This window comes from Kogia breviceps, chromosome 18 (genome assembly GCF_026419965.1).
Source record: "Kogia breviceps isolate mKogBre1 chromosome 18, mKogBre1 haplotype 1, whole genome shotgun sequence".
Classification (NCBI taxonomy): domain Eukaryota; kingdom Metazoa; phylum Chordata; class Mammalia; order Artiodactyla; family Physeteridae; genus Kogia; species Kogia breviceps.
In genome coordinates, this window is record NC_081327.1 from 8,143,251 (window position 1) to 8,159,413 (window position 16,163).

At 49.9% G+C, this 16,163-nt stretch overlaps 1 protein-coding gene across 2 annotated transcripts in view; it reads left to right on the forward strand.

Moving 5' to 3' along the window:
* PRKD2 (protein kinase D2) overlaps nucleotides 1-13,010 on the forward strand; it is a 30,832-nt gene extending 17,822 nt beyond the window's left edge. For both annotated transcript variants that reach the window (XM_059045449.2, XM_059045448.2), the window contains exons 12-19: nucleotides 299-351; nucleotides 497-569; nucleotides 1,044-1,150; nucleotides 2,028-2,189; nucleotides 6,468-6,566; nucleotides 10,425-10,692; nucleotides 12,129-12,214; nucleotides 12,549-13,010. In XM_059045449.2, the coding sequence (XP_058901432.1) occupies nucleotides 299-351; nucleotides 497-569; nucleotides 1,044-1,150; nucleotides 2,028-2,189; nucleotides 6,468-6,566; nucleotides 10,425-10,692; nucleotides 12,129-12,214; nucleotides 12,549-12,761 (1,061 nt within the window). In that variant the 3' untranslated portion in view covers nucleotides 12,762-13,010. The remainder of the gene's footprint in view (nucleotides 1-298; nucleotides 352-496; nucleotides 570-1,043; nucleotides 1,151-2,027; nucleotides 2,190-6,467; nucleotides 6,567-10,424; nucleotides 10,693-12,128; nucleotides 12,215-12,548) is intronic.
* The last annotated feature ends 3,153 nt before the right edge of the window (nucleotides 13,011-16,163 follow it).

Below are 16,163 nucleotides of genomic sequence, written 5' to 3' on the forward strand. Positions count from 1 at the left end.
CTGAGCCTCAGTTTCCTCCTCTGTAAAATGGGATCATCACTTCGTGCTGAGATCCCAGAGCGAAATGCTCCGTGAACTCATTCACGGCATCACTTTTTTAGCTCCTGTCTCATTTCCTCCTCTCACTGGCCCTAGGAGAGAGGTCTTTTGATTGTTTCCATTCTTCCAGAGGAGGAAACTGAGGTTCTTAGTGGACAAGTCAGTCAGTAGCCTGACTTCTGGCTCCAGAGGGTGGAGTTATGGGTGAACGTGATCTTGAGCCTGGGCTCCCCTCACCTCCGCCTCCCCCTCTCCCCAGGACAAGCTTCTCTGAGCATCTCTGTGTCTAACAGCCAGATCCAAGAGAATGTGGTGAGACCCTGCCCACATCCCCCAGCCCCAAGGATGTGTCCCCCCTCCCCCTCCCGAATAGCCTCCCAGTTCTCCCACCCTCCTAGTCTCCTTGACCTCCCCATCTCCATTTGCACCCCTGACCCTCCCTGTCCCCACCCTGCAGGACATTGCCACTGTCTACCAGATCTTCCCGGATGAGGTGCTGGGCTCGGGCCAGTTTGGAGTGGTCTACGGTGGTAAGGATGCTTCAAGAGCTGACCCAGAAAGGGGTCTTGAGCCCAGACCTTCCCTTTGATTGCCTGCATGCTCACCACTTTTTCTCGTTGATTAGAAAGCTAGATCCTGGGGGCAGAGGGTTGCAGGCTCGCCTTTTCTCACTGGGAAAGGCCAATGACTTTCTCCCGTTATTAATAGGGAAGGTAAATTCTACGCTGATTGGCCACAGAGCTAGATGCTAGATTCTGATTGGTTATAAATCTAGTTTCCCATGTTACAGATTCCCCTCCTCAGAGCTCTGTCTTTACTTTCCACCTTTATTCCCAGGGCCCCCCACTCCTCGCATCTCTCCCGCGGACCCCTCAGATCCCCCATGATAGCCTTTCATCCACCTCTGCCCAACTCTGGCTGTGTCTCTCTGGTGGGGGCTTCCTCTTGCCAGGACTGGAAGGTCCTGCTCCCCTCATTCCCCATCTCCCCTCCCCCCTGCCCAGGAAAGCACCGGAAGACAGGCCGGGACGTGGCCGTAAAGGTCATCGACAAACTGCGTTTCCCCACCAAGCAGGAGAGCCAACTCCGCAACGAAGTGGCCATTCTGCAGGTGACCCCTGAGATCGATGATCCAGCTCTGCCCCCCTCCGCACCCAGAAAGGGCCTTCCCTTCCCACTTCCTCCTTTGCCCCCTTCCCACTTCCTCCAGTCTGGGGATAGTCAGGGAAGGCTTCCTAGCGGAGGCACCATGCATGTTGAGGCTGAAGGGGTAGAGAAGGTATGCTGAGCAGAGGGGCCAACCCGTGCAAAGGTCCAGAGGTGAGAGGGAACACGAAGTCTTCTAGGAACTTGAAGGAGTTCAAGGTTACTCGATGGTTTATGTGAAGAAAGGTGGTGGGTGGGGAGGCTAGTGGGGAGGCTGGGGGGCCACACCCTATGGGCTTTCTCCTGAGGGTGCTGGGGAGCCATGGAAGGATTTTGAGCAAGGAAGGGACAGGGTCAGATGTGAACTTTCGAAAGATCCTTCTGGCTGCTACTGGAGGGTAGGGGGAAAGGGTGTGGGGCTGGAACCTGGACCCCAGGGAGGAGGCTGGGTGGGGACCTGGGTGGGAGAGATGGGGTTCAACTAGGCAAGGGCTGGGGAAGGGAAGGAGGGCAGGGATTTAAAAGACACAGATGTACAAAGCTCCTTCCCATTTCTCCACGCTCCCCTTCTCTTGTTCCCGCAACCCTGGACCTTCACCAGAATTTCATGATGTAAAGATCCTCCTGGACACTTGGTGGCGCTGGAGGGGTTGTTCTGTCTGGGGCTGTGGAAGCCCTTTCCCCTCCCCCAATGGCACCCCCAGGGAAGGAACAGCCGACCCTCCGGGGATATCTGTCTTGTTTGTCGTCTGCCTGCTCCTATGGCTTGCCCTCTGGGGTCCCAAGTTTGCGAGTGACCTGGGTTCTGACCCCCGCCCCGCCCCCCACCCCACCCACCCCAGAGTCTGCGGCACCCGGGGATTGTCAACCTGGAGTGTATGTTCGAGACCCCGGAGAAGGTATTTGTGGTGATGGAGAAGCTGCACGGGGACATGCTGGAGATGATCCTCTCCAGCGAGAAGGGCCGGCTGCCTGAGCGCCTCACCAAGTTCCTCATCACCCAGGTACGCCTGCCCCGCCCACTGCCCCGCCCAACGCCAGCCTCCCCGCCCAGGCTGCCCACCTGCCCTGCAAGATGCACATGTGCCGTGTGCCCCCGAAGGGCAGGCAGACCTTGGGTGGGAGTCATAATAGTGAGTAATAGAAAGCGTAATAATAGAGTAATAGTAACAATCACAGCAAAAGTATTAGAGTGATCATTTTTAAATTATAATAGATTATAATAGAACGGTTAATAGAATAATAATAATAGAGTAATAACAATAGAAACATAATAGGATAATAAGTAGAAAATAATAGAGTAGTGATAATAATAACTATTATTATAGAAAAGTAATAAATGATTATCATTTTATATTTTTTATTACTTTATATAATGAGTCAGGTTCACTGGGCCTGACTTTATTCATGAAGAAAAAAGGAAGGGGAGAGAGGCCTTTCTCTGAGGAGGGCATTCATTCATTCATTTATTAAATGGTTCAACAAACACTGCCTGAACCCCTGGGCCTGGCCATACTGGGCAGTGTGGGGACACAGCGGTGACCAAAATAGCCCCAGCCCTGGACAGGAATCACCCAGAGTGGGCAGGGCTGGGGCGGGGGATGCTGATAATGAGGATATGATAAATAATGTGGTCACGAAACTTTATTAAGCACTTACTCTATGCCAGGCACTGTTTTAGTTCATTTAATCTTCATAGCAACCTACGTGGTAGTAGTTATTATTACTCCCATTTTACTGAGGCTCAGAGACTTTATAAGTAACTTGCCCAGGGTCACACAGCTGGTGGGATTGAAACCTAGGAGCTGTGCTTTTACTGAGTAAAGTCAAACTAATTTGTGTTATTTGTGTGTGTGCGCACGTGCATAAGTGCATGCATTTTAATTGATTTCACGTATATAACGCTACGTTGTTCTGCTTCTTACTTTCTTCACCTTAACAGTGCTTCTGGAAGACTGTTCTATTTCAGTGTGTAGTTAGCAGAACTGCCTCTTTTTCTTAATTGCACCCCATGGCGGTTATCACCAAATTCCCCAGTTGCTGAGCGTGTAGTTGGTTTCACTATTCCACTACTGCAAACAACATCCTGTGAACATTTGTCTACAAACATCGACAGGTTCTGGTGGCAGAATTTCAATAGAATACATTTCGAAGAGTAGACTCCCGAGCCCAGGGAAATATGCTTTAAATTTTTAAAAAAGATGTTGCCCGGTTATTTTCTAAAACCTCTTTTTTAAAAAAAAAAAAATTATTTTTGGCTGTGTTGGGTCTTCATTGCTGCGCGCAGGCTTCTCATTGCGGCGGCTTCTCTTGCTGCGGAGCTCTGGCTCTAGGTGCACAGGCTTCAGTAGTTGTGGCACATGGGCTTAGTTGCACCGTGGCATGTAGGATCTTCCTGGACCAGGGATCAAACCCATGTCCCCTGCATTGGCAGGCAGATTCTTAATCACTGTGCCACCAGGGAAGTCCTCTAAAACCTCCTTCAATCTTTGTTCTCACCAACAAAGTTTGAGGGTGTCTGTTTTCTCACTCCTTACTAACTCTGGATAATATAATCACCAGGTTTTTTGTTTGTTTGTTTGTTTGCCATGCTGCATGGCTTGCAGGATCTTGGTTCCCCAACCAGGGATTGAACCCAGGCCACAGCAGTAAAAACACTGAGTCCTAACCACTGGACAGCCAGAGAATTCCCAATATAATCACCAGTCTTTTTTTTAAAAAAAAATTTTATTTATTAATTTTGGCTGCATTGGGTATTCATTGCCACGGGTGGGCTTTCTCTAGTTGTGGCGAGTGGGGGCTACTCTTCCTGGCGATACGTGGGCTTATCATTGCAGTGGCTTCTCTTGTTGCTGAGCATGGGCTCTAGGTATGCAGGCGTCAGTTTTTGTGGCACATGAGCTCAGTAGCTGTGGCATGTGGGCTCTAGAGCGCAGGCCCAGTAGTTGTGGTGCACTGGCTTAGTTGCTCTGCAGCATGTGGGATCTTCCTGGACCAGGGCTCGAACCCATGTCCCCTGCATTGGCAGGCAGACTCATAACCACTGTGTCACCAGGGAAGCCCAATCACCAGTTTTAAAGGTGGAAAAATAATATTTCATGTGGCTTCGTTTGCTGGTTTAAAAATTATGGGTGAATTTGAGCATATTTTCACATGTTTATTGGCCTGTGCTTTATGCACTCTTTGCTCATTTTTCAATTGGATTATTCTTATTGAATTATAAGAGCTCTTTGTATATGAAGGACCCTGGATCTTTGCTGCTTGTGTTGTACCCATCTCTAATCCCAGTATTTCTTTTCCTCTTTATTTTGTTCATGGTGTTTACTTTCGTTTTCTGGGTTTCACAGCCTTCCTAGAAAGATTTTCCCACCTGGCTGTTTCCACACCTGATTCTGGGACATGTTCTCTGTTGGTTGCAAAGTTCCCTGTGCTGGCTTCCTTTCTCCAGGCCCAGTACCCTTGCCCTCCCAAGCTGTGTGCCTTTGTCAGGCTGGCTTGCAGGGTGGGGATAGAAACCCAGTGAGGCAGGCTCATCCAGACTTCAAGTGGGGAGAGGAAACTGCCTGCCTTCAGCAACTGAGGCAGTTTCTCTTTCTGGTCTTTCATCTCTTCCTCTCTTTTTGCCTGTGCTCTTTTCTCTTTCTCTTTCCCTTTGCAGATTTCTGCTTTTTGCCTCTTGCCTGCCCCACCCCAAGTCCTGTGCTAAGCCCTATACCTCATGAACTTATAGGCTTCACAACCACCTTTGAGGTAGGTATTACTATAATCCACATCTTACAGATGAGGAAACTGAGGTGGAGGGAGTTTCCTAGGCCTTGCCGAGGGTCACACAGCTACAAGGTCACATCGCTAGGTAGCAATCTGGCCAAGGTTTGAACCTGGGTCTGTCTAGCTTCCAATCTGCCCTTTTTGTTCACCACATTTACTAGGGGTTGGAAAAATAAAAAAAACTGAAGATCTGTAGAAGAGGATGTCCATATATATCTTTGGATCTCAGCCTCCCTGTCTGTAGAATGAGGAGCTTGGACCTCAGCAGTAGCTTTCAAATAGCATTTCTGTACTCGAAAATCATCCAGCAAAAACAATGAGAAAGTACAAATACTTCAGTTCTAAGATATAGATTACAACTTCATGCGTATATCACTCTGCACTTCCGGTGTATTTGGCATTTTGTTTGGGATACCTAGAATCAAGGAAAATCATGGCTCCCATAGATTAGTAGTAACAGATGGTAACGGTTTTTTCGTTTTTGTTTGTTTGTTTGTTTTTGCGGTACGCGGGCCTCTCACTGTTGTGGCCTCTCCCGTTGCGGAGCGCAGGCTCCGGACGCGCAGGCTCAGCGGCCATGGCTCACGGGCCCAGCCGCTCCGCGGCACGTGGGATCTTCCCGGACCAGGGCACGAACCCGCGTCCCCTGCATCGGCAGGCGGACTCTCAACCACTGTGCCACCAGGGAAGCCCTGTTGTTGTTTTTTTTAAGTCAGCTCACCTTGCCATCATAGAATACTCTTGAATTAATAGATACATCAGGAAAAGTTTTATTTGAAACACTCACAGAAATATGTCTGCTAACAGACCACCACAAGAATAATAACTAAAAACAGCAACAATAATAATAGCTCACATGGAGTGCTTGCTCTGTGCCAGACACTGCCCTAAGCGCTCTATATGCCTCAACTCACTTAAAGCTCACAGCAACCCATGAGGATGGGTACTGCTATTACCCCCATTTTACAGGTGAGAAAACTGAGACCCAGAGAAGTTAAGAGACTTGCCCTAGGCAACAGGCTAGTAAGTGTGGAGCCAGGTTTGCTACCTTAGTAGGCTGGCTCTACAATCCCGCCATCTCTTAAAGGTGTTACGTTTCATTTATAACATGTCATATTGGTATTGTTTGTATTGTTTCCATTTTTTTAATGGCTGAAAAATATTTTTTTTAAAAATGGAATCACACAATAGTACCTCCTTGAAAGCCACTGCTTTATTCATAGCACTTTTTCACCATGATCCACATGCCGAAGTATCTCAGGAGCTTCCCAAATCTCTGCTTCAGTTCAGCCTTCCTAGAATTATATGTCCAACTCCTGTCTCTGACGGAAATGGTTCTGGGGTTCTGAAATTAATTCTTCGTTGGTGCTCCAGTGCCTCCCCTAGTCCTGGGGGGCATCTTCAGGGGTACAGAGCGGGGCATGGATGGGGTTTGGAGGGCTGGCTGCTGAGGGCAGAATCTTGGGGCAGGGTACCTTTCTAACTTTCTTACTGGCTCCATTGCCTCCCCTCAGATCCTGGTGGCTTTGAGACACCTTCACTTCAAGAATATCGTCCACTGTGACTTGAAACCGGAAAATGTGTTGCTGGCGTCAGCCGACCCATTTCCTCAGGTCAGACATGTCTCCTCCTGATTTGGGGAAGTCCATCCAATACTGGTGGTGGGTGGGGATTGTATTAATCAAGATAATTAATCAGACACAGAGACCCAAGATAATGGCCTAAAATGAGACAGAGGCTTGTTTCTCACTCGTGTAGGGTCCAGCATAAGCATTCTGAGTGTGACAAAGCAGTTCCACGGTGCTGGGACCACAGCTCCTGCTGTCTTGTTCTGGCCTCTCTAAGGTGTTGCCGGGTCGTCATGGTCCAGGTTGTGCTGCTGCCACGCCCCCAATTGTAAAAAGATAATGGGGGGTGGGAGGAAGGGAGGAAAGAAACAGGATAGAAGAAATGGATACACCCCTTACCTTCCCTAAGGCAATACTTTGAAGTTGCATGGGGCACTTCTCACATCCCATTGACTGGAACTTTATCACGTGGTCATGGCTGGCTGCAAAGGGAGCTGGGAAATGTAGTTTTCATTCTGGGTGGCCATGTGGCTCATTAAAAATTCAGGATTTTTATTAAGGGGAGAAGCAGAGGACAGATATCAGAGGGTGGGCCACTGGTAATTTCTTCTGTGGGTCTCTTAGGAAAACAGTTTTGATGAGCCTCTGACTAGTCGATGAGAACCCCCTTGGGGCAGAACCAGATTAAGCAAGAGTGATGATTATAACAGCTGCAGTTGATTGTGTGCCTACTGTGTTTAAGGGCCTTTAGTCACAGGTTCTCGTTTAGCCCTTCCACATCCCTGTGAAGTTTTTGCTTTATTATCTATGTTTTGTGATTATTTCACTTCATTTTAAAAGTTCATTTGGGTCACCAACTAAAAATTACTGTGTGCCTACTTTGTGCCAGGCTCCATGCTGGGCCATTAGGAACTGTGGTAAGTAGAGACATCCTCATCTCGATGCCCACTGGTTTACAGCGGGGTCAGGGGTGATTTTGCCCCCCCGGGGGACATTTGACAATGTTGGAGACATTTTTGGTTGTCACAACTGTTTGGGGGGGGCAGTTGCTGCTGGTGTCTAAACACCCTACAGTGCACAGGACAGCCCCATAACAAAGGATTCTCTTTCCCTAATGTCAATAGTGAAGTGAATGAGAAACTCTAACTTCGAGCAGTAATATCCACTAGAACTATAATGTGAACCATATGTGTAATTTTACATTTTCTAGTAGCCACATTTTAAACAGTGAAAAGAAACTGGTGAAATTAACTTTAATAATTATTCTAGTATATCTAAATATGACAATTTCAACATGCAATCAGCATAAACATTGTTGAATTTTTTTTAAATTTAAAAATATTTACTTATTTATTTATTGGTTTGTTTGGCTGCGCCGGATCTTAGTTGCGGCATGTGGTATCTTTAGTTGCGGCATGTGAACTCTCAGCTGCAGCATGTGGGATCTAGTTCCCTGACCAGGGATCGAACCTACGCCCCCTGCACTGGGTGCATGGAGTCTTAGCCACTGGACCACCAGGGAAGTCCCAGCATAAACATTATTAATGAAATATTCTTTCTTTTCACACTGTCTTCCAAATCCGGTGTGTACTTTACACTTACAGCACATCTCAACTCAGATATTAAATTTCGATCAGAAATACTCAGTTTTCTACTTAGATTTCATAAAATTAACTGTTGGGAAAGTAGATTGACACACCCAAGTTGTTCCAAGCATATTTAAAAGTTTTCTGATAACAAAATCTAGAATCCCTTTTTATTTTTATTTTATTTTTTATTTTTGATCATACCGCACGGCACGTGGGATCTTAGTTCCCCAGCCAGGGATCAGACCCATGCCCCCTGCAGTGGAAGTGCAGATTCTTAACCACTGGACCACCAGGGAAGTCCTTAGGATCCCTTTTTAAATATAAATTAATTACAATTAAATAGAAAGTAGTTCCTCAGTTAGTTGCACTTGCCACATTCAAGGGCTCAGCAGCCACATGTGGCCAGTGGCCACCATACTGGACAGCAAAGATCATAGAGGGAAGAGCAAATATTGATCAAACTGTCACAAAAATGTAATTATATCTGTGATGAGTTCCGTGACACAGTTCTATGAGCTCACATAACTGTATAGCCCAGTGGAGAGTCAGAGAAAACCTATCTGAAGAAGGAGTAGTTTTTTTGGGGGACAAGTGTTCTAGGCAGCTGGAACAACCTGTGCAAAGGCCCTGTGGTGGAAAGAGCTGTACTTTTGTTTTTTTAACAGCTTTATTGAGATATAATGCATATACTATACAATTCACCAATTTAAAGTATACAATTCAGGGCTTCCCTGGTGGCGCAGTGGTTGAGGATCCGCCTGCTGATGCAGGAGACACGGGTTCGTGCCCTGGTCCGGGAAGATCCCACATGCCGCGGAGCAACTAAGCCCGTGAGCCATGGCCGCTGGGCCTGTGCGTCCGGAGCCTGTGCTCCGCAACGGGAGAGGCCACAACAGTGAGAGGCCCGCATACCGCAAAAAAATAAATAAATAAATAAATAAATAAATAAATAAATAAAGTATACAATTCAGTGGCTTTTAATGTATTCAGAGTTGTGCAACCATCACCACGATCAATTTTGGAAGATTTTCACCACCACAAAAGAAACCTCATACCTCTTAGCCAACATCCTCCAGTCCCACCATCCCCCCAACCCACAACCACTAATCTGCTCTCCATGGATTTGTCTGTTCTGGGCATTGCATATAAATGGAATTAAATATATGGAATATACAGTAATATAATATGTGGTCTTTGTGACTGGCTTCTTTCACTTAGTTACTGTTTTCAAAGTTCATTTATGTTGTAGCATGTGTCAGTACTTCACTTCTTTTTATGGCCATATAATATTCCATTGTAAGAGAGGAAGAAAAGGGTGGATCTTAGAAAAGGAAAAGATTATAAGGCCTGTCAAAAGGGCAAAGGATCTTCGGAAAGGGTGGTATAGCTGTCACATTGAGATTTGGGTCAGGGGTTGGGGTGTGGCTGTTTTTGAAGGCAACAGAGGCTCAGGGCAATAGTCAGCCAGAGAAGGGTTTTGTGTAGGGGAGGGACAGTATGTGAATAGAGGTAGCAGCTGCCCATGGACTGGTAAGCAGCAGACAGGACCTTGAACCCAGACATTGCTGGCTCTAAAGCCTGTCCATGACCCTGGACTGCCCCCAACAAGGGCAAGGTAAGTTCTCACCTGTTACCGTCTGGATACCATCGTCAGCGATTTACATGTTCGGTCCCATTTAATCCCCAGGGAAGCCTGAGCAGCAGCTGCTTTTAACATTCCCAATCCAGAAGACAAAACCCGGGCTGGGAGAAGTTAGGTCCCTCCGCTGAGATCACCGAGGCTCGCCCTATGCCTGCAGCTGCTCCTAACACTTTCCATATATTTCAGTTCATACACCCTACCCTTTAAGTAGGAACTGTTAGCATCTCCACTGTGCACAAGAGGAAACAGAGGCACGAGGAGGTTGAGACCTGCTCGATGTGACAGAGGTATAGTGGCAGGGAGCCTTTATGGACCCCTCACTGCATGCCGGGCATTTATTGTCCTGTGAAGCTTTAGATGGATGAACACATGTAATCCTCACGACAGCCCTTTGATATAGGCGTTGGTACGCTCCTCCTCCTCCTCCTCCTCCTCCTCCTCCTCCTCCTCCTCCTCCTCCTCCTCCTCCTCCTCCTCCTCGTACAGATGGGGAAACTGAGGCACGGAGAGAGGAAGTCACTTGCCCAGGGTCACCCAGCTAGCGAACAGAGGAACCTGGATTCGAACCAGCGTTCGACTTTGTCTGCAATACCGGTGGTGCGGTACACTTGAGGAGGGGCGGGAAGCGCGACCTCCACACGCCCTCAGACCCTCTACCCTTCGCCTCCGCAGGTGAAGCTGTGTGACTTCGGCTTCGCGCGCATCATCGGCGAGAAGTCGTTCCGGCGCTCGGTGGTGGGCACGCCGGCCTACCTGGCACCCGAGGTGCTGCTCAACCAGGGCTACAACCGCTCGCTGGACATGTGGTCAGTGGGCGTGATCATGTACGTCAGCCTCAGTGGCACGTTTCCCTTCAACGAGGACGAGGACATCAAAGACCAGATTCAGAACGCTGCCTTCATGTACCCAGCCTGCCCGTGGAGCTGCATCTCAGCAGGAGGTGCGGGACTCACGTGACCCCTGGGCGGAGGCGAGGGGCGAGGCCCCCTGGTGGGGGGGGCATCATGGGAAGAATGGGCGGGGCCGCAGGAGGGTTGGGCCCTAAAAGAGCCTGGTGTCCGTGAGGGTGGAGCCTAGTGACGGGGCAAGGGCGTGGGGTGGGCCGTCTTTTAAACAGGGAGGCACCAGGACCTGGGACTTTGGGGTAGGGACTCAAGAGGGTGTATGGAACCAGGGTCCCTAGACTCAGGCCTAGATTAGGTCATGTGATTTGGAAAGGAAGTGCCCTAGCAGCGCTAAGACAGACACTTGCCGCCTTGGGGGCTAAGACTTGGCTTGTCTAGGGTGGGACCAGGAGAGGGACTAGACCTGAGAAAGCCAAAGGGCTGGGGTGGCCAAGAGAAGGAACAGACCCTCCCAAGGCACTGGCTGGGGCCTGGAGTCTTTGGGGTTATGACCCCAAAAAAGGTTAGTCCTGCAGAAGCGGTGGAACCATGGGGCAGGGTTGAGGAACACGGGCCTGGCTAATTTGCTGGGTACTGGGTCTGGGACTGGGATGGAGATGGGCCTGGGGCCATGGTGTTGGATCCAGTGATGGAGGGAGCTGGTTTAGGGGCATGGCTAGAGGAGGGGCAGGGCCGTGGAGGGTTTCTGAAGCTGTCCAGGAGAAGGACTGACCGGCCCTGAGACCAAAGTCACACCTGGAACCTGGGAGCAGGTGGAGGTCAGAGAAGCATGTGGCAGCAGAGGTTGGGGGCCAGGATGGAGGCAGATCTTGGGATCTCTGCATGTAGGGGGGCTGTGGCGTTGTGACCTGGTAGTGCGATGGGCCTTGCCGACTTCAAGATGGGCCTGGGAAAATTAAGTCCCGAGGCTGTGGCTTTCGAGCAAAGCCAAGTATGAGGGTGAGCCAAGGGCAGGGCTGAGATACTGGGGTGCATCAAGAAGCCTTAAATACGTTAGAACAAGCGACAGGTCCTGAAGCCAGAAACTCAGGAAAACAGGGCAAGTGTGGGAGGGAGGTTAGTTAGGAAGACAATCATTTGGGAGTTCCCTGGTGGTCTAGAGGTTAGGAGTCGGTGCTTTCACTGCTGTGGCCCAGGCTCAATCCCTGGTCGGGAACTGAGATCCTGCAAGCCAAGATCCTGTATGTACTTGTGTATGACAAAACTTATGAAGGTGCCATAGGAATGGGGAGACCGAGGTAGAGACTTGGAGAAGAGATGTAGAATCTAGTGTGTGTGCCTCGTGAGGGGTGGGGATAAATGTGTAATTTAATGAGGAAATGGGTGGGTGAGTGATTAGTGCAGGTGAGGCTTCTGCATGCCAGTGCAGAAGGAAGGCCTGGATGACAGGCTAGTAGGCTGGGATGCCTGTTGGAGGAGGGACGGCCCCTCACCCCTCAGGGCTTGAGCTGTCTCTCTCCTTCCGGTGCAGCCATCGACCTCATCAACAACCTGCTGCAGGTGAAGATGCGCAAGCGCTACAGCGTGGACAAGTCTCTCAGCCACCCCTGGTTACAGGTGATGCAGGGGTGGGGCTGAGAGCGAAGTGGGAGGGGCTGACCCATTGGCTGGGTTAGAGGAAGGGGTGGAGCCATATCTCTTATTGGCTGCTAAGGTAGTAAAGGAGGTAGGTACATTTTTCATGGATGTGGAACGTGGCTGAACCTCCCATTGGCTGGGCTGTAGAAGGGGGTGGAGCTAATTGGCTGGGTAGGTTGTGAAGGGTGTGCCTTCACCTTCCCTCGTACCGGCTTCTCACTGGCAGGGCAGATCATACGGGGGGCGAAGCTGTGGCCGCTATTGCCTGCCCTTGGTGCAGCACCCAAACTAACCCCTGTTCTCCTCCGCCCAGGAGTACCAGACGTGGCTGGACCTCCGAGAGCTGGAGGGGAAGATGGGCGAACGGTACATCACGCATGAGAGCGATGATGCACGCTGGGAGCAGTTCGTGGCAGAGCACCCACTGCCCGGGCCGGGGCTGCCAGCCGGCGGGGAGCTCGGGGGGAGCCTCCCAGCCCGGGACCACGAGATGCAGCGGCTGGCCGAGCGCATCAGCGTCCTCTGAGGCCTCGTGCTCCCGCCCTGGCTGCCTCTAGATGCTCTCCTCCTGTCTTCGGAGAGGCGCCCTCCACGCCTTCCCAGCGATGAACTGTTGTTCTAGGGGAAGCAGCTTCCAGCCCAAACTGGACACGCCCCGGGGGCGGGGCATGGCGGGGCTGGGGGCAGGGACCGGGGTTATTTACAAAGCTAATTCCCCAGCAATTAAAACGGACTCATCCCTGGCCCAGTGGCCTTGATCTTTGGTCACACCGCACTTTCCTGTCATTAGTTTGTTGTTCACCCGGATGGAGTTCACCTGGAAAGAAGACGGGATGGAGGAGGGATGGGGAGGAGCACTGAAGGGAGAGGAGTTTTGGAAGGAGGACTAACTGGGGTAAAAAAATATACAGAGGGGGGCTTCCCTGGTGGCGCGGTGGTTGGGAATCCGCCTGCCGATGCAGGGAACACGGGTTCGTGCCCCGGTCCGGGAAGATCCCACATGCCGCGGAGCGGCTGGGCCCGTGAGCCATGGCCGCTGAGCCTGTGCTCCGCAACGGGAGAGGCCACAACAGTGAGAGGCCCGCGTACCACAAAAACCAAAAAAAAAAAAAAAAAAGTATACAGAGGGGGCTTCCCTGGTGGCGCAGTGGTTGAGAATCCGCCTGCCAATGCGGGGGTCACGGGTTCAAGGCCTGGTCCGGGAAGATCCCACATGCTGCGGAGCAGCTGAGCCCTTGCGCCACAACTACTGAGCCTGCGCTCTAGAGCCCACGTGCCACAACTTCTGAAGCCCGCGCGCCTTGAGCCCGTGCTCCACAGCTAGAGAAATCCCGCGCGCAGCAACGAAGACCCAACACAGCCAAAAATAAATAAATTTATATATATATATATATATATATATATATATATATAGAGAGAGAGAGAGAGAGAGAGAGAGAGAGAGAGGGAGCACTGCCAGGAGGGTAGACTAGAAGGAGGAACAGTATGGAGGAGCATAGAGGAGAGGGAAGAGTGATGGAGGAGAGATGGAAGGAATATGGTTGGAGGGGGGAAGGAGTTATAGAAAAGCAAGTAATCTCATGGCTTAACGGTTTTTATTTGGTGTTCTTGCTACTCATCACAACTATTAATAACAATGCAGTTAGCACAAGTCTGATCCATGGTAGAAAGCTGATACACAATAGTTGGTATTTTCTTTTAAATTGATGCGATGACTTGTCTACACACTGAATGTGCTCCTTCGTCGGTTCATCCATTTGTCACACTGTGCTGGATGATGCTGGGGACACGGTGGTGACTGAGACAGCCCAGGTCCTGCCTTCAGGGGGGTTCACCATCCAGTGGGGGAGACAGACCTGTTCCCTGTGAGTGATGACCCAGAGTGGAGAGGGCTGGAATGGGAGAGCCCAAGAGGGTGGGGCAGCCTAGAGGGAGCCCGGGGGTCTGTGGGGCAGCTCTTCTGAGCTGACATTTTTTAAAAAATATTTATTGATTTATTTTGGCTGCAGCAGGTGTTAGTTGCGTTATGCGCGATCTTCGTTACGGCATGCATGCGGATCTTTAGTTGCCGCATGCGGGATCTAGTTCCCTGACCAGTTATGGAACCTGTGCCCCCTGCATTGGGAGCGCGGAGTCTTCTTACCCACTGCACCACCAGGGAAGTCCCTGAGCTGACTTCTTCAGGTTCACCTTGGCCCTGAGGCTGTAGACAGAGGGAACCTCTCTCCTCCTTTGACCCCTGCCCTTCACCTCCCTAGGTCCCCCCGTCACTCAGATTTTGGGCCCTACAGCTGAAGGCAAGCAGTCAGAGCATGCACTTAGACAAATTCTCTTTATGCCTTGGTCACGCTTGGAGCTACATGCCATAGTTAGAGATTTTCATGAGTCCCATAAAAACAGGGTGGTATTGAGCAGCCAATTTAGGCTAGTGCCCAGAGCTTACGCTCCGTCTTCCCAATTCATATCACTTCGTCCATCTAGTGGTCGGTTCCGGAGTTGCACCTCTTTAGTTTGAAAAAGCTAAACGAGGGTCTCCAAAGGAGCCAGAACACCTCCGAGGCATAATACAAGCCAATACTATGGGGGAATGTCTCTTAGACTCCATCCTGAATGCTTCTCCTGAAACTGACTGGTCTAAAATCCAGGAGTGTAGACAACAGAGACCCAAATCCATCTGCAATAAAAGGCCTGGTCCTTGACAATCACACAGCTTCTATCGTGGCCACATTCCGAGACCAAAAATTAGAGACGTGATGAAAAACACCATCTTACCTGGAGAAATGCCTTGATTCCAGAACTCCAAGAGAGCCCAACATGAGGATGCAGGAAAAAAAAAAAAAAAAAATCCACACAATCCAGTTTAAGACCCTGCTACTTAAACAATGGGAGAAAAAAAAAAAAAGGTCCATCCTATCAGGGCCATCACAAAACACTAAACCAAATCTTGACAGAGACAGCTATAGGTACTGTAAAGAAAAGGGACATTGGATTTGAGACTGTCCAGCTTTAAAACACAAAACGGAATTGGATTCAGTCTCCTCAGGGACTCCCAGCAGAGTTTTTCCTCTGTGTCCATAAACATCCTTCAACCCACAGAGGGAAATGACCATTCTCATTAATGGATGTGCTAGCCCCGGCTTTGTAGATACAGGGGCCACCCCACCCCCTTAAGTATCTCATAGTCCCCCCCCCACCCCTTACCCTCCCTCGGTGCCCAGCAATGATTTTTAAATTTATTTATTTGATATATTTATTCATGGCTGCGTTGGGTCTTCGTTGCTTCTTAGTGGCTTGCTTCCTGCGGGCTACTCTCCCTTGCGGTGCGCGGGCTTCTCACTGCAGTGGCTTCTCTTGTTGCGGAGCACGGGCTCTAGGCGCGCGGGCTTCAGTAGTTGTGGCGCACGGGTTTAGTTGCTCCGTGGCACGTGGGATCTTCCTGGACCAGGGCTCGAACCCGTGTCCCCTGCATTGGCAGGCCGAGTCTCAACCACTGTGCCACCAGAGAAGCCCCCTGCCCAGCAGTGATTGCCATGAGATGCCACAATTTGCCACACCATTGTCTAAGCCACTCTTTGTCCATCTCGTTAGGCCCCTTACTCCCCAGCACAGTTTCTTACTCACATTATTCCAATAAGTCTTTCAGGAAGGGATATTTTATCAGTTGGGAACATTAACATTTCATGTTCACAAGAGAGCCTATTTTTCCCAGTCCCTGACTGCCACTGTCCATCTTAGATCACTAATCTCCCTCCCCCCCCCAAAAAAAAAACCCATCAACCTCTCCCTGAGGCCCACAGAGTCAAGATATGCTGACCCCAGCCCATGATTCTCTTTGCGCCTCCAACTCAGCAAACATAGGGTGCATCTCAGAGGCTGAGCCTCTTAAAGTGGAAATCGATTTTTTTTTTTTCATATCCTTCCTGAAACC